The sequence below is a fragment of the Miniopterus schreibersii genome, assembly GCF_964146895.1.
Source record: "Miniopterus schreibersii genome assembly, chromosome: 6".
Lineage (NCBI taxonomy): Eukaryota > Metazoa > Chordata > Mammalia > Chiroptera > Miniopteridae > Miniopterus > Miniopterus schreibersii.
Window position 1 is genome coordinate 12,126,071 of NC_138107.1, and position 24,259 is coordinate 12,150,329.

Below are 24,259 nucleotides of genomic sequence, written 5' to 3' on the forward strand. Positions count from 1 at the left end.
CAAAATGCAAAGAAGTAATTCCTTGAGTAAAATTAGCCCTCCAAAACAGCATTGATTTATTAGGTGGTGTAGAACTATAGTGAAAATAAAATTTTTAGATTTTTTTATTTCTGTAGAAAAGACTAAAATGCTTTTCTGATTGTTAAAAATACACTGCATGCTCATCCTCATACGGCTTTGTGTTCTGCATGAATCTGAGCAAGACTGTCAACCTTAGAGTCATTATCATACAAAAGTCAGAACCAGGAATTAAGAGAAAACACAGCCACAGGGAGCCCTACCATGAGAGACCCAATAGACCTATCCTGCTGACAACAGAAACAGAAGAATCTCTCCCCTAACAATTGAAACAGACCAACAGTAAAATAGCCTTAATCTAACGATGTTTAAAACCATCCTGAGTGTGCTTTAGCCAGGTGCCAGTAGAACTTGTCCTTAGAAATTAAGGGAAGGCCGGTTTCTACCCGTGATACGACGCAGAGACCACCCTACTGACACGTCCCAGATGATCCCTTCTGTCGGAGAGGCATCTTCACTAGCACAGGCTTTGACAGCCCTGCTCTCGGCTGCCCCGCCTTCCGCCCCTCCCCCCGCCCCGGAAGCCACAGCAAAGGGGGAGGTTCCGAGGCAGGTGGGGCGGGGCCCACGGCAGCTTTAGATCAGCGCCGCCACAAGAAAGCCCACACTGATTGGTCCGGGGGAGGGCCCCACCAGGACCGTCATGCGGATTGGCTGCTATACTGGGGGACGCTATTTCCGGTAGTTCCGCGGGCAAAGCTGCCGCTGTCATGGCGACCGGCGACCGGGTGAGGGCGCCGCTGCTCTGGCCTGTGGAGGCCCGGTTGGCGGCGCTGCTTCCCGACCTGCTGGTCTTCGGGAAGTCCCCGGCGGCGGAACCCGAGCTGGCCACGGCCCAGGGCGTCCTCCTTGGCGTCCACGTGACGGGTGAGGGCGAGGGGAGGTGTCGCCCTCCGCCCCGCCCGCCGGGCGGCCGTTGGGCCTCCGCTCGGGGGGGCGGGCGTTTGCAGGCCTGGCCCGCCCCGCCCCGCGGGAAACTGCGCCGTTTCCAGAGCGGGAGGACGCCGTTAGGGATGATCTGGCTTAGCCCTTGAGTTCTCTTCCGAAATGATGAAATTGAGAATCGTAACAGGGAAAGGACTTTCCCGGAGCCGCACGGCCGACGGAATCCAAGTTTCTCCCAATACGGAGCATTTTCCAATAAGTATTTTCCCTCATTCACGCATTGTATTCGCGAAATTAATTCATTCTTTGGGTCGACAAGTATGTGTCCCCCCCCCCCCCCCCATTGTTGTAGGAGTTAGAGAACTTGAGCAGGTGCTTCGAGAGCCCGTTCATTTAACAGGTGTTTATGGAGTGCGTGTGCCATGATATGAAGATGGGGGATGTAAGAGGACGCACGGTGCCTGTTCTCCAGTTCAAAATAGGACTTCTCCGTAACGCATTAATCCGCTCCCCTTGCAAGCGGTGTGTCTCTCCCATGGGGAGACATCCTACAGGCGCCGCTGTGGTCAGGGAGCCTAGAGGATGGTGGGGGAGGGGCGGCTGGCTTCGGAGGAGAAGGGGCGCGGACGCCGCTCGCGGCGCCTGGAGACGAGGAGGGGGGCCCCTCGGGATCCCCGGAGGCGGCAGCAAGCTGCCCGGCCCCGCCCCCTCGGAGGGTACCGGCGTCGCCAAACTCCAAGGGACCCGCTCCCTTCACACCGGTGTGAGAGCCTGAAAGGTTAGGATCGGCGGCTGACTTCGTACTATTTGCTGTGTTGGTCAGGGTTTACAGCGTTAACGGACAGGTTCAGCCTGACCTGCAAGTCGGAACGTGACATGGACAAGCTGGCCCACATCTTCAGCTCTTACGTTAGCGACATCGTGGAGCGTGAGTGACCACCGTGGGGGAGCGAAGGAGGTGTGGTCTGGGCTCCTGAGGGTTCCTAGCAGAAGGGGGCCTGGGGGACTGCAAAAGGGGTCCTAAAGGGTCGTTCTCTCAGTGTTACTCATATCAGTTCTTCAGGTTGCCATTGACAAGCTAGGTCTTTGCCTGGGTCTGCCATTCTGTCCAGTCTCACATCCTGTTGGCTCAACGATCAGAAACAGGAATACAGATCATTTTAACTTTGCATGTTTGTATTTTATTTCAAAATAAAGTATTCCTCAGGGTGTCTCTTCTAACAACAATGTAATGTGCCTCGTGTGTATTTATCAGATGTAATTTATAAAACGCCTTTCCATGCCAGTATTGCATTTTGATCCTGGAAGGCAGGAATGAGTGTTTATTTTCTGCCATGTACTAAGCTTAGGGCATAGTTGCCTAATCCAGAAAAGAAACTCCTTATTTGATCAGTAAACATATTTTGAGTACCTACTCTGTGACATGCACTGTAATAGGTGCAGAGGATGCAAAAACCTACTCTTGAGGACCTTTCAGTCTAGTTAGGCCTACTCAGCCAGAAATGACTCTGGCCCTATACTCTTTAATATTTATATTCCTGTTCTTTACTGACAGTGCCCGATACAGTTATGTCCATCGTTCTGAGATTCACCAGAATACTTACTTTGTGGCATCTCCTTTAGAAACAATTATTTGACTCACCCCTTGCCCCCGAGGAGCAAGTATTAAACGTCTTTCAGTTTTTCTCACCATGTATAGATGAAAGGGAGAGACAGAAATTATGAATTAGGTAGGAACTGTAACACCAGGAACTTATGGGTACTAATAAGACAGGTAAATAAGACATAGTACCTGCCCTTGTGGAGTTTCCATTTTAGTGGGAGAGACAAAGAATAAACAAGCTACTTATAGATTATATATTCTATAATGGAAATAAATAGGGTGTAATGGTAAAAAAAAAAAAGAAGAATTATAGGATGAGAGTTTCTGTATTAGGGTAGTCGTAGGTGGTGTTTAAGCTGAGACGTAAGTGATAAGAGGAACACCTTGTGAAGAGCCAAGGGTAAAGCACTTCAGACGGAAGAATGCCAAGTACAAAGGCTCTGAGATGGGAGAAAACTTGGCATGTTCTAGGAACTGAGAAGGCCAGTGTAGCTAGAGCATAGCTAGTGGAGGAAGAGTGGCTTGAGGTGAGGTTGGAGATCTTCAAGCTGTATAGGCCATAGTAAGGAGTTTGGATTATACATGTTCTTACAAAGGGAAACTGTGGAAGCGTTATAGCAAGGGAGTGATATGATCCGATTTACATTTTTTAAAAGCTCATTTTAGCTGCCTCATAGAGATTGGATTATAGGGAGCTGTTGAAGGGTAGGTAGTGAGAATGGAAGCTGGAAGAGACCATTGGAGCAGCTGTGGAAAGATAATGGAGATTTGGTCTAGGGCAGTGGTTCTCAACCTTGGCAGCACATTAGATAACCACTTGGGGGCGTTTAAAAATCCTGATGTCTAGACCAATTAAATTAGAATATCTTGAGGTAGGCCCAGAATCTGCATTTTAAAAGTTTCATTGTGCAGTCAAGGTTGAAAACATTTCGTCTCAAGATACGGCAGTGGAGTCATATGGAGATGGATTGATTTGATTTATAGAGTGTTCCCCCCAAAAATGTATATGCACACTTTGAATAGTTATAAAGGCGGTATTTATTAAAATGCATTTCATTTTCAAAATTGAACTATCAGCTGTTAAAGTGTCTACACATTTTTGGAGGGGGACATCCTGTATATTTTGCAGGTTCAATAGACAAGATTTGCTGATGCATTGGATTTCAGTGGGAAGTGGTGAGGAAAGGGACTCTCGAGTTCTCAGCTTTCATAACTGAATTGATGGTGGCATCACCTACCAAAATGGGAAAGTCTGAGCTTTGAGAAAGAAAATCAGGATTCTGTTTTGAGTATATCGAGCTTGAACTATCAATAAGTCATTCAAATAGAGAAATCAAAGTGTGCGTTGATGGGGAGAGTATAAATAAAGAGAAAGAACCCAAGACTGAGGCTTGAGCAACTCCAGAGGAGAATTATGACTAGGGAGAAAGAACCTACAAAGGAGACTGTAAGATGACAGTGAGGTGTAGGGTATTGTGGTATTCATGAAACCAAAGGGAAAGTAGTGTCTCTAGAAGAGGGTGGCGGCTAGCTGGGTTGAAAAATGAAAGGTGTCTAATATGGTGAGATCAGAAAAAATTGAATTTAGCAAGATAAATGCTGTTGATGATCTTAATAATTTTAATGAAGTGACAGAGATGGAAGTCCACTTGGAGTAAGATGAGAAGTGAATGATAGAGAAAAAATTTGAGTAAATAGCATATGAGGAGAAAATTATATATAGTCAACTCTTGAGAATTTTTTTGCTGGGAATGTAGCACAAAAATGTCCCTAATAGCTAGAGAAGAAGATAAAGTCAAGAATAGGTAGGTTAATTTTGCTGTGTTTTGGTTTTGTTTTTTAAAATATTTATAGGAATGATCCAGTAGAGAGAAGATAAGGGAGGGAGGGAAGTTCTTGAGAAGGTGAGCTGGGCTAGGATCCAGAGCACAAATAAGGGGATGGCTTTGAAGAGAATAGAAGTGCTTCTGCCATTTTAGAGAAGGTGATATAAGTAAAGACACATTTGGGGAGAAGCTAGGAGGAAGGAAGAGGAACCAAAGCCTTGGAATATACAAACAGACCAGAAAAGATGTAAGGAAAAACTCGGTAGGTCATTCTTTTGATCGTGTATGATTCTTCTGTGATCTGGTATAGCTCTGATTTTGACTTATTTTCCCCTCTCTCCCTTACCTAATTTCAGATGTGCTCTGTTTTGGAGGGGATATTCTAAATATCACAGGTATTATTTGTTTTTTTCTGAATATTTAAAGGACTGGCAGTGAGGAAGACTATATTTAGGTGGAGTCTGACATATTTATTCAGCATTGTTGGGTTATTTAATATATGCTGGGCCTGGGGAAATAAAGATGAGAAAGACACAATATCCACCACAAAGCACCTCCCAGTCTAATGGAAAAGCCTTGCCCATATTAAGCTCACATTGCTTTACATTTTGCTTAGATTAAATGGCAGAAAAACAAGTGCCTATATAGCATTCATGAATAAACTGATGAGAAATTTGGTCATTAGTAGCAAAAGCTAAATGTAAGACAGGGAGTAAAAAGTCTCCTATCTGGAGAACTCTTAGGGTCATTAACAGCTTTATGTCACAGAGTTGGACCATCTCTTTATTTAAACTTAAGCCAGCCATAAAATTCTATTTGAATATGAACCTACATTTTGTGAACTTCTTTGCTAGTACCTCTCCCCTTCTTTTAGTATACTGGTGGAAGGAAGATTACCATAACTATCCTTAAACCTTAGTAACATTTCAGCTTCTACCTAGTCATGTTTTTATATGCTCAATCATATTGAGGATCTAAAGCAATATTTTAACCTAGCATAATGTATAGAGCTAAGAAATCTTGCCTGACACCTTGCATGATATCTTCTGTATTATTAGGGATTTTGTGCTGGTCAGGTGAGTCCAGGTATTTGATCTCTGTCAGCCTATCTTGTATCTCTGCAGGGAATGTGCTCCTGGCACTCTGGACAGTGGAACAGAATCAACTGAGTGACATCATTACCCTCGTTGCAAAATGTAGTCTGGAGATACAGGAGAAATTTGGGATCTACCATACCAAAGAAGGCCAGGACTTGCAGCTAAAGATAGGTAGTAGCTACTAAAAGAGATCCAGTTGAAAAAAAAAAAAAAACCTATAAAAATTTCAAATGAAAAATTGGGAAAAAAATATTTGCAACTCATATCATGTAGGCAAAGGTGAATTTTTTTAATGTAGAAAGAACATAAATTTTTAAAAACATAGAAACTTTAAAAGACTAACATTCTAAGAGAAAAATGGGCATGAATAAGTAGTACAAAGACACAGAAATACATAAGATAGTCAACTTCATAAAAAGAAAAATGCCAATTGAGATCATTTCTTATCTATAGATACACAAAAATTTAGATGCTAAACACACAGTTGTTGAGGCTGTGAAGAGTAAGCCTTCTTATGTGATACTGATGGGAATCAGCAATGATACAATGGAGGATGATTCAGTAATCTCTATCAAGATTACAAATGCATCTTTTTTTAAATATATTTTTATTGATTTGAGAGAGAGAGAAAGGGAGATAGAGAGATAGAAACATCGATGGGAGAGAAACATCGATCAGCTGCCTCCTACACACCCCCTACTAGGGATTGAACTCACAACCCCAGCATGTGCCCTGACAGGGAATCCATCCAGCAACCTTTTATGCATGGGACAACGCTCAATCAGCTGAGCCACACGAGCTGGGCAAATGCATTTATTCTTTATCCCAGCAATCCTACTTCTGAACATTTATCCTATAGGTATACCTGAGGATATATGAAATATCATATGTACAATATTATTGATTGCAATGTGGCTTATAATAAAAGATTGAAAACAACCCATCTGTAGGATACTAAATATGTCTGCTCAATGAGATTTTCTTCAACTTAAAAAAATATGTTCTGATATCTCCAAAATTTAGTTGAGAAAAAGTAAGTAGTATTTTATTGTATGGGTATACTACAATTTATTTATCCACTTCACTTTTTTAAAAAAGTTCTGGCTAGGAAAAGAGCCAAGACTCAAATTATAAGAGAAAGTTTATTTAGAAAGTCACAGAAAAAGTGAGATATAGAAGAAATGGGCACAGGAAACAACTTATAGCAAAAGACGGGCCCTTGGAGCTTAGAGGAGAGAGAGATAATCACCTTTAGAGATGAAAGAGGAAGAGGAGGTAAGCCCAGAGGGGAGAGTAAGCCCTGGGGAAAAGGGGGTTGGGAAAGGTGTGGGCATGCTTCATAGAGCCACTATCCACTCACTTTTGATGGATAATTGAGTGGTGAGGTTTTGGCTGTTATGAACATCTGTGTATAAGTTTTTGTATGGACATATGTATTCATTTCTCTTGGGTAAATACTTAGGAGTGGAAGGTCTAGATCATATGGTAGATGTATGCTTACCTTTTTAAGAAATTGCTAATCTTGTCCTGACTGGTTAACTCAGTTGGTTAGAGTGTCATCTGGATACACCAAGGTTGCAGATTCAATCCCCGGTCAGGACACATACAAGAATCAACCAATGAATTTATAAATAAGTGGAACAACTAATTGATGTTTCTATCTCTCTTTCTCTCTAAAAGTTAATAAATAAATTTTTAAAAATTGCTAATCTTTTTTCCAAAGTGATTGTACCATTTTACATTCCCACCAGCAATATATGAAGGTTCCAGTTTCTCTATGTCTTTGTCAATACTTATTACTGTCTGTTTGAAGAACTTCATTTAACATTTCTCATAGTATGAGTTTGCTGGAGATGTGTTAGTCCAGCTTTTGTATGTCTGGAAAAATCTTTATTTTTTCACCTCTTTTTTTTTTTAATCCTCACTTGAGGATATTTTTTCCATTGCTTTTCAGAGAGAGTGGAAGAGGGAGGCGGGAGAGAGAGAGAAACAGAAACAGAGAAACATTAATGTGAGAGAGAGAAATCGATTTGTTGCCTTCCACATGCCCTGCCGGGGGGTGGGGGGGGGTGGGGGGGGTGGGGGGGGGTGTCAAGCCTGCAAGCAAGGTACATGCCCTTGATGGGAATCAAACCCAAGTCAGTCCACAGGCCTACACTCTAACTACTGAGCCAGACCAGCTAGGGCTCACCTCTTTTTGAAAGGTATTTTCATTGAGTATAAAATTCTAGATTGACAGGAATTTTTTCTCTCTTACATTAAAGTTGTTATGCTATCTTCTAGCCTGTGATGTTTCCAACAAAAAAATCTGCCTTCATCTTTATTTACTTGTATATAATGTGTCTTTTTTTTCTTTTGGCTGCTTTTAAGATTTTTCCTTTATCACTGGTTTTAGGTCTTCTGATTATTTTGTCTTTGTTTTTGTTTTTTGTTTTTTTTTGTGTGTGTTTTTTTCTTGTGCTTAGGGCTCATTGAGCTTCTTTGATCTCTAGGTTTTTAGTTTTTATCAAATTTAGGAAATGTTCTGCCATTATTTCTTCAAATAATTTTTTCTGTTTCCCTCTTCTGCCTAATTACACACATGTTAGGCTGCTTGAAATTGTCCCATGACTCAGTGGTGCTGTGTTCACTGTTTTTATGTTTTTGCCATCTTTCATTTTGGATAGTTTCTATTGCTGTTTATTCAGATTTACAAACCTTTAGGTAATTGCCTCTATTCCTATCTAGTATATTTTTATCTCAAGCTTTGTAATTTTCATCCTTGGAAGTTTGATTTAGGTCCTTTTTTTATCTTTCATGTCTCTAGTTGTTCAGTCTTTTCTCTAGGTTCTTGAATATATGAAGTGTAGTTATAACTCTTTTAATGTCCTTGTCTGCTAATTTTATCATTTGTGTTATTCTGGTTTAGGTTTGATTGATTGATTTTTCTCCTCACTATGGTCATATTTTCCTTTTTCTTTGCATGCCTGGTAACTTTTGGTGGGTGCCAGGCATTATGGATTTTACCTTGATGAGTGCCAGATTTATAAATTATTGCCATAATATTCTCGAACTTCATTCTAAGATGTAGATAACTTGATCCTTTCAGGTTTCGCTTTTAAATTTTGTTGGATGTGACCAGAGTTGTGTTTAGTCTAGTGCTAGTTTTGCCCCATTCCTGAGGGAAACCCCTTCAATATCCTGTGAATTATTAAGTTTGACACTCTGGCCAGTGGAAACAGGAACTATTCCCAGCCCTGTGTGATATCAGGGATTGTTCCTTCTAACCTTTTCAGGGGACTCTTTCCCTGGCCTCAGGTGGTTTCCTCACATTGATACACTTACTGTACTCAGCTGAAAACTTGAGAGGGAACCTGTACAGATTGCTGGAGTGCTTTGGGTGCACTTCTTTTCAGTACTCAGTGCCCTAGGACCTCTAGCCCCCTTGGCCGCCTCAGACTCCTAGTTTTGTCTCTTCAACTCAGGGAGTCTTCTGGGCTGCCCCTGGGTCTCCACCCCCTGAGATGTGTCCTGGAAACTTGACAGTAGTTAGGGTATTGGAGGGTGCACCCTGTTTTCATATTTCTCAGGCATCATTGGCCTCTATTACCTGACATCCCAATATATTGAAAATTATTTCATGTATTTTTCCCAGTTTATTAGTTGTTCCAAGCATTATGGTAAATTAACTACCTGTTTTCTCTCTTGGCCAAAAGCATATGTCTCTGCCATTCTCTTAAAACTGTTTTTCCCTTGTTTTTAGTTTGGATTGGGTGACTTAGCCCATGTCTGTTAAAATACTGATTATCTGCTCATGAGCCCTGGTTACATGTGAGGAGGGATGGTGTCACTGTGACAGCAGTTTCTGAGCATAACCATTAGGTCTCTGCCAGCAGGACATAATTGTCCACTAGAAAAGCAATTTAGAGACAAGGCTTTTAGAAGCCTAGGATCTCATTTCTTCCCCCATACAACCCAGACTTGTTTGAATATCTGTCTGTAGGAGTGCTTGAGATAGAAAGAAAGGCAAGGTGTTATTTTTCAAGGTGAGCTCACATAATATTTCTGCAACTGTGGGCAATAACAAGATTGACATGATGCAGAGAGCAATGTGAGGATTCCAGAGAGCCCCCCCTTTGCATAGTCAATTGAGCTCAGCTATTCACCACTTGTCTCCTTTTTTCTGGATAGGTCTGTCTGCAGGTCGAATTTCCCAGGTTATTGTTGGAGACGAGCAGCGGCAGTACCTCTTGGTGATTGGGAGGGATGTAGATGATGTCCGGTTAGCTCAGCATTTGGCTCAGGCAAATGAGATTGTCTTGTCCTGGAACTGCTGGACACTCTGCAAGCAGTACATGTTTGAAGTAGAAATCATGAAGGATCATAAAGCTGTGAAGGTAGGAGACTGGCCCCATCCATTGCACATTCTGAAAAGGCCTTCCTACTGTACACGATAGGCAGTGCTCTGGTAGTGGTCACATATTGCCTGACTAAAACAACCACCATCTGAACTCTATTTTGGAGAGACATGGGGGATATTCTCCCAGAAAGATAGATGAGGCAGAATAGTAAGGCTGAAAAGATAAATAATAAAGGAGATGGCATCCTCAGTCCCTCTGTTAAGGAACCAAAGGTAATCCAGTTGGTGGGTAGACATAGAATTGAGCACTTTTCTTTCTGTAGTTAAGAGATATGCGGATCACTGGCCCATTTGATTTCGATGAACATTTTCACAAGTGTCTCAATTATCTGCCACATTACCGGACAAGTGCTAGTAAGTTACTTTGTCTTTCTACCCAAGCTTAAAATTTTAAAGATTAATTTTCAACATGGCTGGAGACATTTTGTTTGTTTTCCTTTTCTCAGACATTCTAAGAACTGCCCTGGAGTTGGATCCAGACTCTGCACTTGAGCAAACTCTGCGGAAGCACATCATGAAAAACCTTTTGAAGAAGGTTGTTTCCTTGTTTTTGAGTCATCATGTAGACTGTGCATGTGTTTGTGTAAACAGGTGTACATTTATATGTGATGGCCTTTCTTCATTGATCCAGTTTGTCTCCCGCACTCCATTGTAATACAAGCAGATTTCCCCATCTGTACCAGTTACAGTGATGACGTGTCTTATAACTTCAGTTAGATTTCTCAGTCCTAGAATGTAAAAGCCATATTTGTTTTTCAGTTTGTCACTCAAGAAACTAATATGCTGTATAGCAGGGTACAAAGTATATGCTTGGTTATTTAATGTGTGTTGACTGATTGTGTATATATATATATAAACATACATTAATCCCTTAGTAAGTGATGTAATGACTAATGGAATTGGAAACATGAAACTAACTCTTAAGAAAACATAAAAGCTTGACAAGTTTCATCAGTGAATTAGGTTTAAAGTCAAACAGTTTTCATTCCAAGTGCACTGGTTTTTATATCTTATATATCTCTCAAATCTGAATTTTAAGATTTTGTCTGACACCCTTTTTCCTACTCACCATGGAATGTAGAATTCTTAAACAGGATACTGGCAGTTGAAAATACAGGCAAGGTAACTCACTGTGTCTTTGTAGATTGATGAAGGCCAGCCTATGGAGTATATATCTGAATTTCGTAACGTGACTATGGTTTTAGTCAGCCTAGAGTTCCACAAGACAGCGTGGATGTTGCATTTGTGTCATCTTATCCAGGAGGCTGCGTTATATATCTCCACAGTCATAGAGAAAGGGGGTGGCCAGCTGAGCCGGATCTTTATGTTTGAGAAAGTAAGTACAAGGGAACCTGTCCCATCAGCATTAAAGGCGAGTGAAGAAAAATAGTCTTGTGTGACCAGTTTACCTGTCACATAACACAAGTGTAAGTCACAGTCCCTGCTACTTATTTTGCAATAAGCTATTTTACATTAAAACTTCAACTAATAACAGTCAAGGAATGAAATGTGATAGTTAATTGTCAGGGTAATTGAGGGTTACTCTCTATATCCTTTTTGATTCAAGTCTTGTTGAAAAATTCTTGTGAAAGCATAAAGAATGTTTTTCTGGCTCTATTAGTAGAGTAAATGTAATTAGACCTTTCTCAGATAATTAAGGAGCTTGAAAAAGAGCAGTTTCAATACTTGACGTTATACGTGAAGAAAATGTGGGCACATAGATTTAGCTCAAGGTATACACTAGAGATTGAATTTTTGAAAAGTTCTTGGCATTAATTTTTCTTGTGTTTTAAATTTTAATTCTTTGAATAGTTAGTTAAATTAAAATCTTATTTCTTTTTCTTAAAATCTCCATGTTGATGTGGCTTAGAGCATTCATTTCATGAATCTTGTAGAACCCTACATTCCTAACAGAAGACCAGTCAAGAAAGGGCCTGGCTTCATTCAGGGGAGTTGGTTCACTTGCAGTAAGCCATATTACTTCCCCAGGTAAACTTCCTTTTCCTTCTTTGTTCTCTGTCCCAGGGCTGCATGTTCCTCTGTGTTTTTGGCCTTCCTGGGGATAAGAAGCCAGATGAGTGTGCACATGCCCTAGAGAGCTCCATCAGCATCTTCAACTTCTGCTGGGAGAATCCCACCGAGACCAAGTGAGGAGGAAAGTAGGGCAGAGAGGAGCTTCTCAGGCCCCAGGGGGCTCTTCAGGCAGGGTAGGAGGCTGTACAAGTAGCAGGGTTTGAGGACATCCAGAATCTTCTTAAAGGGGAGGGAACATGCTAAGGGAAGTCAGAAAACAAGATCTATTAAGCAATCACTAGTTACAGAACAGTGTCCTAGATACCCAGAGTAAATGCAAATAAGTTTCCACTCAGCAGGGGAGGAGAAGGGGAGGAACAGAGTGCACATAGCAAGATTCAAGAACACTGCAAAGGAATAAACAAACGTAAATTAATATATACAAATAGTATATTCATATGTGGGGGGAACGCAGAACCAGGGTTGCCTGTCTACCTACAAAGGAGGGCAGGTACAGGGCAGTTACCTAGATGGGAAGGAACCACAGCTGGTTAGTGCTCTTCTTCTGGCCTTTACTCTTGGTCTTTCCCAGACCCATTACTTTTTCTGGAATTTACACTGGTATGATCACCCTCCTCTACATCCACCTCGCCCTCTCACCTTCTATAAACTCCTAGTCCAAATGAAGATATAGAAAATTCTATTTTTCCACTCATTGTACTGTGACAAGGTTGGTTGGAAGTTTTCAAATGACTTTTTTCCCCACTAGAAAGGTATGGGGAAAGTGTATACATGAATGGATTTGAAGAACAGTTATTTCTAATGTTAACATTGAGTCAAAGATTTGTTTGCCATACTTATTCAAGATGAGTAAAATTATATCACAATTTAAATAGTGCTTTAAAATTTATAGACTACTTTAATATATGCTAATAGTGTGAAAATTTTTATCCCTCTTTTACACTTGAGGATACTAAGACCACAGAGGAAAAGTTACTAGCATATAGCAGAGCTGGTAATGAAACCCAGATCTTCTGTCCTCAAATTTTTATGAGAGCTGCCTCTTATAAAATGCAAATACTCCCCAAAAAGGATAATATATATTACAAATGTGATATAATTGCAGAGGCGTACTCATAGAATATTAGTACTGAAAATAAATTTACATTATCTGATCCATCTCATTTTACAGATTAAAAAAATGCTACAGTTGCTTCATATATACTCAGACTCTTAGCCTAGGACAGATATGTGTTGGCACTTCTTTTAGGCATGGTGGGATCTACAGATACTTCTACAGCCTACTTTCAAATATTGTCTCCACTGTGGGTGTGCTGGGCCATCCTGTCCAGTACTGGTCTATTCTGCTCTTGAATTTTGCATTGACCTATATATTTATATATATTGAAGAAAGAACATATTCTTCATCAATGAAGAACATTTTAAAAGAAGGAAGGAGCATGGACTGCCAGGAAGAACAAGAAGGGGATTGCAAAGTACAATAGAAAGAAATAAGTAACCAAGTGAGAAAAGTGTTATTTGCTTAATTTTCATTGTCTTGTTAATAGCTGAGTTTCTTGCCTGCATAACTGCATTTATTCAACCAGCAGTGGTTGAACACAACTGTGAGCTATTTATTGTGCTAGGTTTGATGGACATAAAGAGGAGCAAGACACTACCTCTTCAGCTAAGTAAACTGCTATCTTTGATACAGTGAAATTTAACTACAGGAGTAAAATGCTGTAGGAGCTGTAACGAAGTGCTATGGGAAGAAATAGTTAATTCTCAACAGAGATTCCAAAGACATCTTGACTATAGAAATAATTTTTGAGCCAGGTTGAGAATAAAAGTTCTGTAGGTGGAGAAAGTGGGAAAAGGCATTTTAGGCAAAGTAAACATGATGAAACAGAAGGTTTTTAGTCTTGTTCTTGGTATGGCAGCAGAACCAACTGTCTGGTTCTTGTCTTGGATGTCTCTTTTATTTGCCCTGGGCAGTGGGCCCAGTGAATGAATGTTAAGAGTCTTCAATCCTATCATTCCCGTAAATTCTGCAAGAGAATTTCAATGTCTCAGGAGACAATAATGTTAGGATTTTTTTCACTACTCATGCTCTATGAACAACTGAAAATTGTTTATTTGTAGATTTAACTTAAAACTATGCTCACTGAACTCTCTTTCTCCACCCACACATCTTGTTATCTGTCACAGGAAATTTTTACATCAGTCAAGTAAATCTACTTATTCTCTGTTCATTGCCACCGTTGAGCCTTTGCCTCACCTGGAACAATATATGCCCTCTTTTAACTTTTAAAAGACAGCATTTAAAAGACAGCATCATACAAACTCCATATATTTTCCAGGATCAACTGTACAAATAATGGTTTCTTTCCCTTTGCCTGTAAAAAAGAACGTATATGCTTAGGTTTCTGAGTATTTAAAATAATGCATATTTCCACTACTTTTCCATCCATGGACTAGGTAGGACCACTCCTCCCTTCCTCTTTCCCTTTCTAAACACCTCCTGTGCTCCAGCCTTCTTGAACTACTTAGTCTTGCAGAAGCACGCCAGACTCTTCAAAGCCTGTGCCTTCCCCACTAGACACAATGCTGTTGCCCCACTTTGGCAGTACTTCAGCGTTCAAGGTCCAATCATATGTCCTCTCCTTTATGAAATACTTTTTCTGCTCTCCAGTTAATGCTTCCCTCTGTTTGCTCTGTTAATTTGCTGTACTGATCTCTAATGTGTAGTATTTGTCTTGTTAACCTATAAATGTATCTTTTTACCCTCCTCAATCCCTACTACTCTCCTTCCCAGGTTGAATTTCTCCAGGGAAGAATATTTTTGTACAGATCATATCATATAAACACCCAGCTCAGTGCTTGGTACTGTACATACTTCTCAGTGCTTGTTAAAAGCATGAATGTATGCATATATGAATGAGTGACAAAATATCACTTATCTTTAAAATTGTATCCCAAAGTCTAATTTGCTTCCGGCAGCCCTCCATCAGCAGCCCAGTGTTTTGGTTATCCCTTTCCTCTGACAGTCCAGCATTATTTGACCCATTAACCCTGTTCTGATATCTGTTGATCTATTTAAGTTTCGGCTTTTATCTGGGGCAGTGTGGAAAAGTGGAAATAACACTGGTCTAGGAGTCAGGAGGCCTGGGTTCTCGTTCTGATCTACTGTTGACTTTTGCAGTGTAACTTTGGGAAAGTGAATTAACTCTTTGTTGTTGTTGGCGGTGGTGGTGGTCAAATGGAGTTCAAATGTTTGTTGTTAATTATCCCTTAAATGATCAGATGAGGTAATCAATTTGAAAGTACTTCAAAAAGTATATATCAAGTATCTGACAGGCCAGCCGATGTGGCTCAGTGGTTGCGCATTGACCCAGGAACCAAGAGGTAACCAGTTTGATTCCCAGTCAGGGCATATACCTGGGTTGCAGGATCGATCCCCAGTAGGGGGCGTACAGAAGGCAGCCAATTAATGTTTCTCTCTCATCGATGCTTCTATCCCTCTCCCTTACTCTCTCTCTAAAATCAATAAAAACATATTTTTTTGAAAAGTATCTGACAGATATAAAGCATTTTTAATCTTTTTACTACTAATTACTCCCCAACTGAAACTCCTGGAGTAGAGGGACCATTCTGTTCCTTTTGGTTATTTCCCTAATATTCAATATTTTGTACCCATCATGTGATGTAGACTGGCAGCAGCCTCTGGCCTTTTCCATTCTGAGCTCTAAAACTAGTCTTGATCTGGGTAGTGACAGACCTAGTGCCTGACCTCACGGCTTCTGACTGTGTACTTACCCATTGTTGCTTTTCTGATCCCCAGGCTTGTTTCCATCAGTGTCACCAATGGACCAGTATTCTGTGGTGTGGTTGGGGCAGTAGCAAGACATGAATATACAGGTAGAATAGGACAGTGGACTGTTCGTTCTCTTGCTCAGTGGGTAAAGATGGAGGAGGTGATCCAAAAATGCTGCCTCCTTTTCTGTCTCCTTGAACAGTTATTGGCCCAAAAGTGAGCCTTGTGACCAGAATGATAACTGCTTATCCAGGTTTGGTGTCTTGTGATGAGGTAACATATCTAAGATCCATGCTACCTACTTACAACTTCAAGAAACTCCCAAAGAAAATGATGAAGAACATCTCCAACCCTGGGAAGATGTATGCATATCTTGGCCATAGAAGATGCATGTGAGTGTCATCCCGATCTCTTTTACAGAATCAGGGCATAGGAGTAATCAGTGTCTGATTGTATGAAATTAGAAAAAAAAAGATCCTTCTAGTACCGGACTGCTGAAATAAGACACAGAGGAGGGCTTTGAGCGTGAGATCTTCACCTTTTATGTTTAGCTATTAGCTAGTTCCTCAATGAACTTGCTATCCAGCTGGAAGAGAATAACAGTAGGTCATTAACTTATGTGTTCTTTTTCCTTTGTGCACTGCATGCTTCCCTGAACCAAGAACAATCGATGATACTTCTTCCCCCTTCTCCTAAAATTTTTTAGTTTTGTAAAAACTCTTTTTTACAGAACTCTGTACCTCTTCAGTTATCTGAAAGTACTTGCTTGTGAGGACAATTCTTTCTCTATTTAGAGATATATTATCTATCTATTCCAATCTATTTTTAATAGACACATTCCCTTTGTCTTTTTTCCTAGCATGTTTGGGAAGAGACATTTGGTCAGAGAGAGGAATAAAAATCACCCCTTGTTAGGTGAGTTTTCTTTTCTACCTTAAATTGTACTTTTTCCCAGCTGTAGATGGTTAATGTGATTTTAAAAATTCAAGACTAAATGCTTTTAAGCTGTATTAAAAATAGCAGCCTTCATAGAAAGCAGTGCATTTATGTTCATTTTGAAGAGGATTTGCCATTTCTTTTCCATGTTGAATGTTTAAATTTCAGGGGAGTCCTATCACTTTGCCTGAGAAGTACCAACATTTAGTAAGAATCTTTGTAAATCAGAGTTCCGCTATTGAGATCTGACCAGCTTGTTGTGGCTCACCTTTAGAGGAAAATTTCTCATCCTCAGATAGTGAAGATAGCACCAAGACTGTTGCCATTTACACTATAGTCTCTATCTTTGTATTTATTTTATCTATATCTGTTAGTTAGTTCATTATCTTTACATAGCAGTGACAGGCTTTGATTAAAAATTGTTACTATGGAAATTTTTACAAAAAACTAAAACATATCCATGTGGTACCTAACTGTCCAGAATGTCATTGCTTAGGCTCCAGAGCAAACCACCAAGCCCAGCACACATGTCTGTATAGTCCAGAATTAATTTTCTGGGAAGATAACTTGAAGCCTTACCAAAGAATAGGATTCTGCCAAGGATTCTGGGGGAGACATTCTGAGACTTAATTTTGCAAATTAATTCAAATAAATAAGAGTGTCTACTAAAAAGCACAGGAGTGTTAGGTGCTCCCTGTCTCTCTACAGAACGGGAGACAGAACTGGAAGCTTTCAAAATGGCACAGCAAGGATGTTTGCACCAGAAGAAGGGACAAGCAGTTATGTATGAAGGTGGAAAGGGCTATGGAAAAAGTCAGCTGTTGGCTGAAATAAACTTACTGGCCCAGAAGGAAGGGCACAGGTAAAGACACCTGCTTTCTGACTTAGCATATGCTTCTCTTGGGGCTCCTTTCCTTTGTTGGTGAGGCTCTTGTATCATTAATTCAGCATCCTTGGACTGGTAGAGTGAGTAACCTCTCTGTGAGTAAGTCGACTCCCTGTGACAATAGTGACATTCACCAGGGTGTTGCCATTGAAGCTGAAGGAAGCAGATTGCAAGCAGCACTTCTATGCCATCCAAACCCTCATGGCCATCTTCTTTGAGATTGATACATGCCCAGCCTGTTACCGGCAAGAGCGCCTACATAAACAGCTTCGTGGGATAGTGGAGGAGCCACTTCACTGCCTTTTTAATGACCTCTTCTTTGTAAAGGTAGGGAAGGCAGTGGCTTTCTGAATTGGATCACCAATGTTTTATATACACACACACACACACACACACACACACACACACACACACACAGAGAGAAAGAGGGAGAGAGAGACCAGACTATGATACATAGTTAGCAATGGCGGGAGTGAGATTTGAAATCCCTTTGACACAAAACCCGGGCTTTCTCCTTTTTGAGGAGAATGAATTCTAAGACTGACTGATGCTTGTTAGTTGTATGTCCTGGCACAAATCACTTAGCCTCTCTGAGCCTCAATTTTTTCACCTGTGAAAATGACAAGTACAGTACTTACATGGTTTTTGCATGGATTTTAAAGGAGATGATGGTATATAAGCGACTGCATTGTCAATGTGAAAGTGCTAAATTCATCAAGATGATCCTAACCAGTCAGTTGAGCATCTCCAGCAAAATCCATAGCTCCTCTAGTTGGTTGGAATGTTTTGTTCTTTAAGCCTACCTTTCCTTTCCCTAGCCATGGAGCACGTCACTTGAACTGAAATCTGAATCTCAAAGGCTTCCAGCAGTCTATGTGCATGTGGTACCCAACAGAGAGTAGGCTATGAATTCCCTGGTCCACACCTCCATTTGTTCATTCCTGTTCACATCTCCCGATCTACCCAGCCTGCAAGGGGTTATATTTAATGGAAAATAGAGAAAACTAAAATCTGTTCATTCCCTCAGCATAGCCCTGTCTTGAGACAGGACTTGCCTAGGGCTCTGGCCCTGGCCAAAGTGGCTAAGGAGCAGCCCCACCTTGGCTCTCAGGTCCATGGTAACTGATGTGCCTCAGCCTAGCACAGGAAACAGTATTAGGTGATGTCTATTGCAATTGTGTCTGACAAGTCTCATGCACACATTCATCCTGGAATAGTTGGAATAACTGGAGTACTGGAGCTGTCCAAAGTGGCATTGCTAAGTCTTTAATCATGACCCTTTAAGGGTTTGCCAGAGTCTGGTATGGAAAGGAGCTCTCTCTCTAACCGCCAGTGGACTTTCAGTCTTACCCTCTGAACTATATATTGATGTTTGTAACACTATGCCCGATACTGTAGAAACCCATTCTCACTCAAAATCATTTTCTATTCCCTTTGGAGAACCTGTATATTAGTATTAGATTGTCATTTTGAATGCTAATATGTGAATAATTTTCCTGGTCAGTTTCCCTTATCCTTCCAAGTTTCACACATGGATGACCTGGCCAGACAAAAGAAGATTAAAGAGTGTTTTTTTCAAGTGCTACAGGAGGTGGGTACTTTTGCTACATACCATTAACTCTTAATATGTAGAGATGGTTTATGCTCATTTTAATCATCCACATCACACCTTGACTTGGATATTTCTTGGCCTGCTTATTTGTTGATATCATTGTTTGTATCTATCTTTAACCTTGAATCTATCATATAACATAGTAAAGGTATTTGCTCTTTTCTGATCCTGTTTCTTAATGAAATTTTAATAATTTAAAGCAGTGGTTTCTAAATGCCGGTGGATAGCTATTAAAAATACAGATACTCAAGCCCCAACCCAGAATTACAGAATCTATAAGAGCAGAAACTGTGATTTAGCCATTCTGGAAAGCAATCTAGAAGTAGCAAGTCAAATTTTAAGAACATGCATTCTCTAGCAGCAGTTCCACTCCTGGATATATATCCCAGGGAGTCTGTTTATCACAGTGTTTGTTTGGGGAGACATTGGCATGAACTTAAGGATAGACACTGTGGACTATAATGCTGAAGTTAGAAGTAAGGGAATAGATGAAAACATAGGAACACAGAGCGGTCTTAAAAACAGCCCTTATTAAAGAGAGAGAAATAATGAGGTCTGTAATACAGTACCGTTTATATAAAAACAATATTCTTGACAAAACAACTATGCACATTTTACAAGAACAACATATAAATAAATGGTTAAATGATAAGCACATTAAAGTGGTTACCCATATCAGTGGGGAATGTGGGCACTTCTTTAAGTAAGGAATGTGGATAAAAGTAAATACATTTTTTTAAAACATCTACACAAGTAGGGGCTGGTAATTGGTAGTTTTAGCAAGCACTCCCAGGAAATTCTGACTACAGCCAGTTTGGAAATTAGTGGTTTAAAATATTATGAATTCCCACACAGTTTGAAGCCTTTGCACAATGAAATATTTGAAAGCTTTAAGTTTGATTTGGAGAATATTTGGTACTTAATTCATTTTTTTGTTATAGTATTTTCTTGTCCAAAGAAACTCAGCACATTTCTTTAGAAATTGGATGTACATGCTATATTTTGTATTTATAAGTGAAATACTGCCTGGACTTAGGATACATTTTATTCTGAAAACCCCAGACTCTGTTGACATTTAAATTGTCGATAAGAAATTCATGGTAGATTTGCAAAGCAGGTGACTTCATTTGTAATCAGAGGTTGTCATTGTCTCTTTGTTGTTATTTCCAGGAAGTGAGGGGAACACCCCTGATTTTCCTCATTGACGAGGCCCAGTATATGGATGCAGCTTCCTGGGAGTTTTTGGGAACATTGCTCTCCAATGTGCCCATCATCATGGTGATGACATTGACGCCTACCTTCAGCCTGTGTGGCAGGGCCCAGCACTTCATGCAGAGCCCTCAGGCTGTGCTGAAGCCCATTTCAAAATTAGCAGTGAACTCACTGTTGAAAATGGCATGTTGGGAACTAGGGGTGGTGAGCATCCCCCAAGAGCTGCAGATGTGAGTGGCTGGGACTAGCTGGGCACTTCACTAAGGGAGGAATGGCATTAGTAACCATGATGAGACCCACTACTAGATGTAAAGGTAGACAGTCCTCCTAGTCAACCAGTAAGGGGCCACTTCCCTGGGCTATCCACCAGGTTTTCACAGGACAGTTAGGACTTGGATGGCTTGCTTAATGTGTCAGTTGTATGTGGTCAGGCCAGTTTCTGCCAGGCCATTTAGCAAGGGGATGTTAGTTTCTTTTAACGTCAGTAGAAGCAAAATAGTTAAAAAAGAAAAGTTACTCCCAAAATACATTTCAAAGCCAATCAGAATTTTTTTTTACACACTTCTGTGTTGCTGCTTTTCTCTGTTATTGTATATTAAGAGCTGACTTCAACAAAAAGAAATATTCCTTTTATGAAATACCCTTATGCTTGGCTCTCTTCAAGAGGGCATCTTTAGTTAGCAATCTCCTAACTTACCTCTCTACAGCTACCTTCTCTGCAGGTGCCTTGGAAACCCCCTCTACTGTGAGGTCCTATGCCAGGACCTTCTCTCTAAGGACATACTGCTCTTTCATGACCTCCAGAAGGGAGAGGAGGAGAACAGCAAGTGGGAGACCCTCTCAGGTAAGCTCAGCTCCCCAGGGTTCTACCCTGGTCCAGCTGCATCTCCCAACCCTATAAGGTACATGCCTATTCTCTGCTGACATTATAGGTAAGATTAGGCCTCCCTAACTAGGTGAAAATACTAAATCCCTGCCTCAGATAACTTGAGTCAGTCAACCTACCCTAATTCCTTTTGGAGCAGTGCAGGAGGTGAGGATAGAAAAACAGGATCTATAACCATGACAGTCACTAGAAGGGATTTATAAACATGAGTTCAACAGAGAATTGCACATTTCTTAACAGAAGGGTGACTTGAGGATTTGGACGGGGGGAATGAGAGAAGGGGAGGAGGGTGGAAGGAGAGGAAAGGAAGTGTGTGTAAATCTAGAAAGACACCCTAGACCTGCGGTACAGTAGAAGTAAGGGCTATTGGCAGGTAAACAGGAAGGGTGAGAATGTCAGATACCACATGGTGGAGAAAATGTTCATTTCTAAGAGAAAACTAGAGAAAAGGCAGGCGGGTGGTAAACCACTTAAGACGACATGCTCCATTCACCTCATCATTTTAGTTTTTTGACTAAATTTCTGAATTTTTGTGCCTTTAATACTACAGTCAGTGCACATGGTGTTTTCCTCTGTCGTGGGTTTCTTTCCCTACAGCCAATGCCATGAAGTCCATAGTGTATAGTATTTCTCCTGCCAGCTCTGAAGACGACCAGGAACTTTATGTCTGCATAGTAAAGGATGGTGTGAACTTGGATACAGTGCTGCTCCCACCGTTGTTAAAAGGCAGGTCCCTCAAAGAACTCAAGTGAACCAGTAACAAATGGCATTGCAATTAGTAATTTGGTGGGTGACTGAATATAGGTCTCTTATTACCATGCTAGTTTCGTTTTCTTCTAAAAAGGAAAGCTGCCTTCCAGAAAGAAGTTCTGGCACTACCCAAAGTGCCCGTTAAAGAATTGTAATGCTACTTGAGTAATGGTTTACATAAGTGAGCCCATTGTTCTCCTTGGGGCTGACTAATGACATGGAAAAGTTTTTTAGTTATTTAATAAAAATACGACCTGAGTTTCCCTCTGTGCATATTCCTGTGCTGGAGAAAACAGTAAGCAAGGGAGATACTATTGCTGAAATTTAAGAAAATTCTGGTGCTAGTGAAGAGACAGTGCTATACACATAGCAGGAGTTTAAGAAAAAGAGTGCAGGGTAGTTTATAATGACTTATAAGACAAAGAAGCGCCCGGCCCGGTATGGATCAGTGGTTGCTCATCGACCTAGGATCCAGGAGATCTCGGTTCAATTCCCGGTCAGGGTACATGCCCAGGTTGTGGGCTCAATCCCCAGCCGGGGGCATGTAGGAGGCAGTCGATCAATGACTCTCTCATCATTAATGTTTCTATCTCTCTCTCCCTCTCCCTTCCTCTCTCTGAAATCAATAAAGACATATTTTTTAAAAAAAGATAAAGAAGCCATTAGAATTAGGTAGGCATAATTGGACAGGGATGTTCTTCTTTTTAGAGATGAGTTTTTCTTTTAATATTCAAGTGTTTGGTGGGCAGTGTTCTGTATCAAGCCCTCTGGAGGGATATGATGGTGACTAAGCAGACTTTCAAGTCAAGGATGGTCTTGCTGAGCATATGAGACATGCGTATGAAATAGTGGTACAAAGCACCATGGTAAAGAGCCAGGACTCTAGAGTCAGAAAAATCTGGAGACTGTTGGCTCCTCCACTGACTGGCTGTGGAACCTTAGATAAATTAATTAACTTTTGTAAGCCTTAGTCTCCTCATCACTCACATGAGGGTAATGATAGTTCCTACCTCATGGGGTGAAGGATTAAGTGAAATAAATCAATGTTCTCTTTTATAAGCTATTCATTCTGGAGGTTTTAAGTCCATCTAGACAGTTCATACTCCCACAACTATGACAGACCCTACTTGACAATGGCTTTCCTAACTTAGAAGGACACAAGTCAGGAAGCACAGCATGCTAGCAGAACAGCAGCGAGTGGTTTTCTTCAGTGGGAGTCCCACAGCAGTTTCTGCTGCTGTTCTCTGGAGCCTCAAGGAATAGCTTAGGTGTGATGGAATGAGACCATGATGGATGGGTGCATAGAAGCCCCATGCCCCAGCTAAAAACTGGTATCTCTTATAACAACCTCATAGGCATAATGTCCAGGCCCTGCAAGGGACATGACCTGTTAAAAGGTTTATGCACCCAAGGAAGCTCAAAGCTGTAGCTTATCCCAGTATTCGTAGCTTATTCGCAGTTTCCTTAATCCAAATTCAGTTTCCAATCAGGGATAATTTTTAGCATAAGTGATGTTACCTGATAACTCAGATGACCTTCTCATTTTATCAAGATCATGGGAACATGCTAGAAAGTTAACCCAAAGTCAACATTGTCCACAGAGAAGGAAGAAGGTTTGTTAACTCATAAGCTAAAATGAATAGCTCAGTCTGTAAAGCCTTGGTCTAAATAAAAGGCCAAAGCTAGATTGTGAAAGTCCACATAAATTATAAAAGTATTTAAGAAGGAGGCTGACATGGTTATATTTGTACTTTAAGTATATAACTCTGCCAATAGCTAATATCTTATTGGGATAAGAATGAGAGGAAATTGGAGATGTTTGGAACATGGTATTATAGTGACCCAGGTGGAAATGACTACTCACACTAAGATAGTTTAGGAGGGAACATATGCAGAACATTTAGGAGGACGACAAGTGGGTGACCAGTGGTTGTGAGGGAAAGAAAAAGGTTTAGAATGATTCCAAGATTTTTGGCTTGGTGACTTACTGGTTCAATATGACTGCTTTCATCTATGCGTCATAATGTGGAGAGATTTACTCTAATGCTTAGAGTTAATTAAGATCTTCATAATTATTAGAGCTCTGGGACCAGGAAGCCTGGCCTCCATGTTTAGTCCAAAGGAAGAAGAAAGTGTGAGTACTTACTAATCATGAAAATGGGAAGAATTGTTAGTGTAGCTGAATGATTAGCACATACCTTTGGGTTTACCAACAAAATGTTTTGGTCACCGTGAGTGAAAAGTTTCAGTGATGTGAAACCT

General features: G+C 40.7%; 1 protein-coding gene across 1 annotated transcript in view; it reads left to right on the forward strand.

Annotated features, from left to right (window-relative positions):
* Nucleotides 1–788: 788 nt before the first annotated feature.
* The window catches only part of LOC308558454 (adenylate cyclase type 10-like), a gene marked incomplete at its 5' end in the record, with an annotated part of 39,693 nt that continues 16,222 nt past the window's right edge, over nt 789–24,259 (forward strand). The window contains 18 exons of the mRNA XM_081140156.1: nt 789–945; nt 1,787–1,891; nt 4,749–4,787; nt 5,517–5,660; nt 9,660–9,865; nt 10,152–10,242; nt 10,335–10,423; nt 11,033–11,224; nt 11,914–12,035; nt 15,743–15,819; nt 15,918–16,107; nt 16,575–16,630; nt 17,360–17,513; nt 17,675–17,864; nt 19,042–19,128; nt 20,320–20,591; nt 21,069–21,205; nt 21,845–21,973. Coding sequence (XP_080996282.1) covers nt 789–945; nt 1,787–1,891; nt 4,749–4,787; nt 5,517–5,660; nt 9,660–9,865; nt 10,152–10,242; nt 10,335–10,423; nt 11,033–11,224; nt 11,914–12,035; nt 15,743–15,819; nt 15,918–16,107; nt 16,575–16,630; nt 17,360–17,513; nt 17,675–17,864; nt 19,042–19,128; nt 20,320–20,591; nt 21,069–21,205; nt 21,845–21,973 — 2,437 coding nt within the window. The remainder of the gene's footprint in view (nt 946–1,786; nt 1,892–4,748; nt 4,788–5,516; nt 5,661–9,659; nt 9,866–10,151; nt 10,243–10,334; nt 10,424–11,032; nt 11,225–11,913; nt 12,036–15,742; nt 15,820–15,917; nt 16,108–16,574; nt 16,631–17,359; nt 17,514–17,674; nt 17,865–19,041; nt 19,129–20,319; nt 20,592–21,068; nt 21,206–21,844; nt 21,974–24,259) is intronic.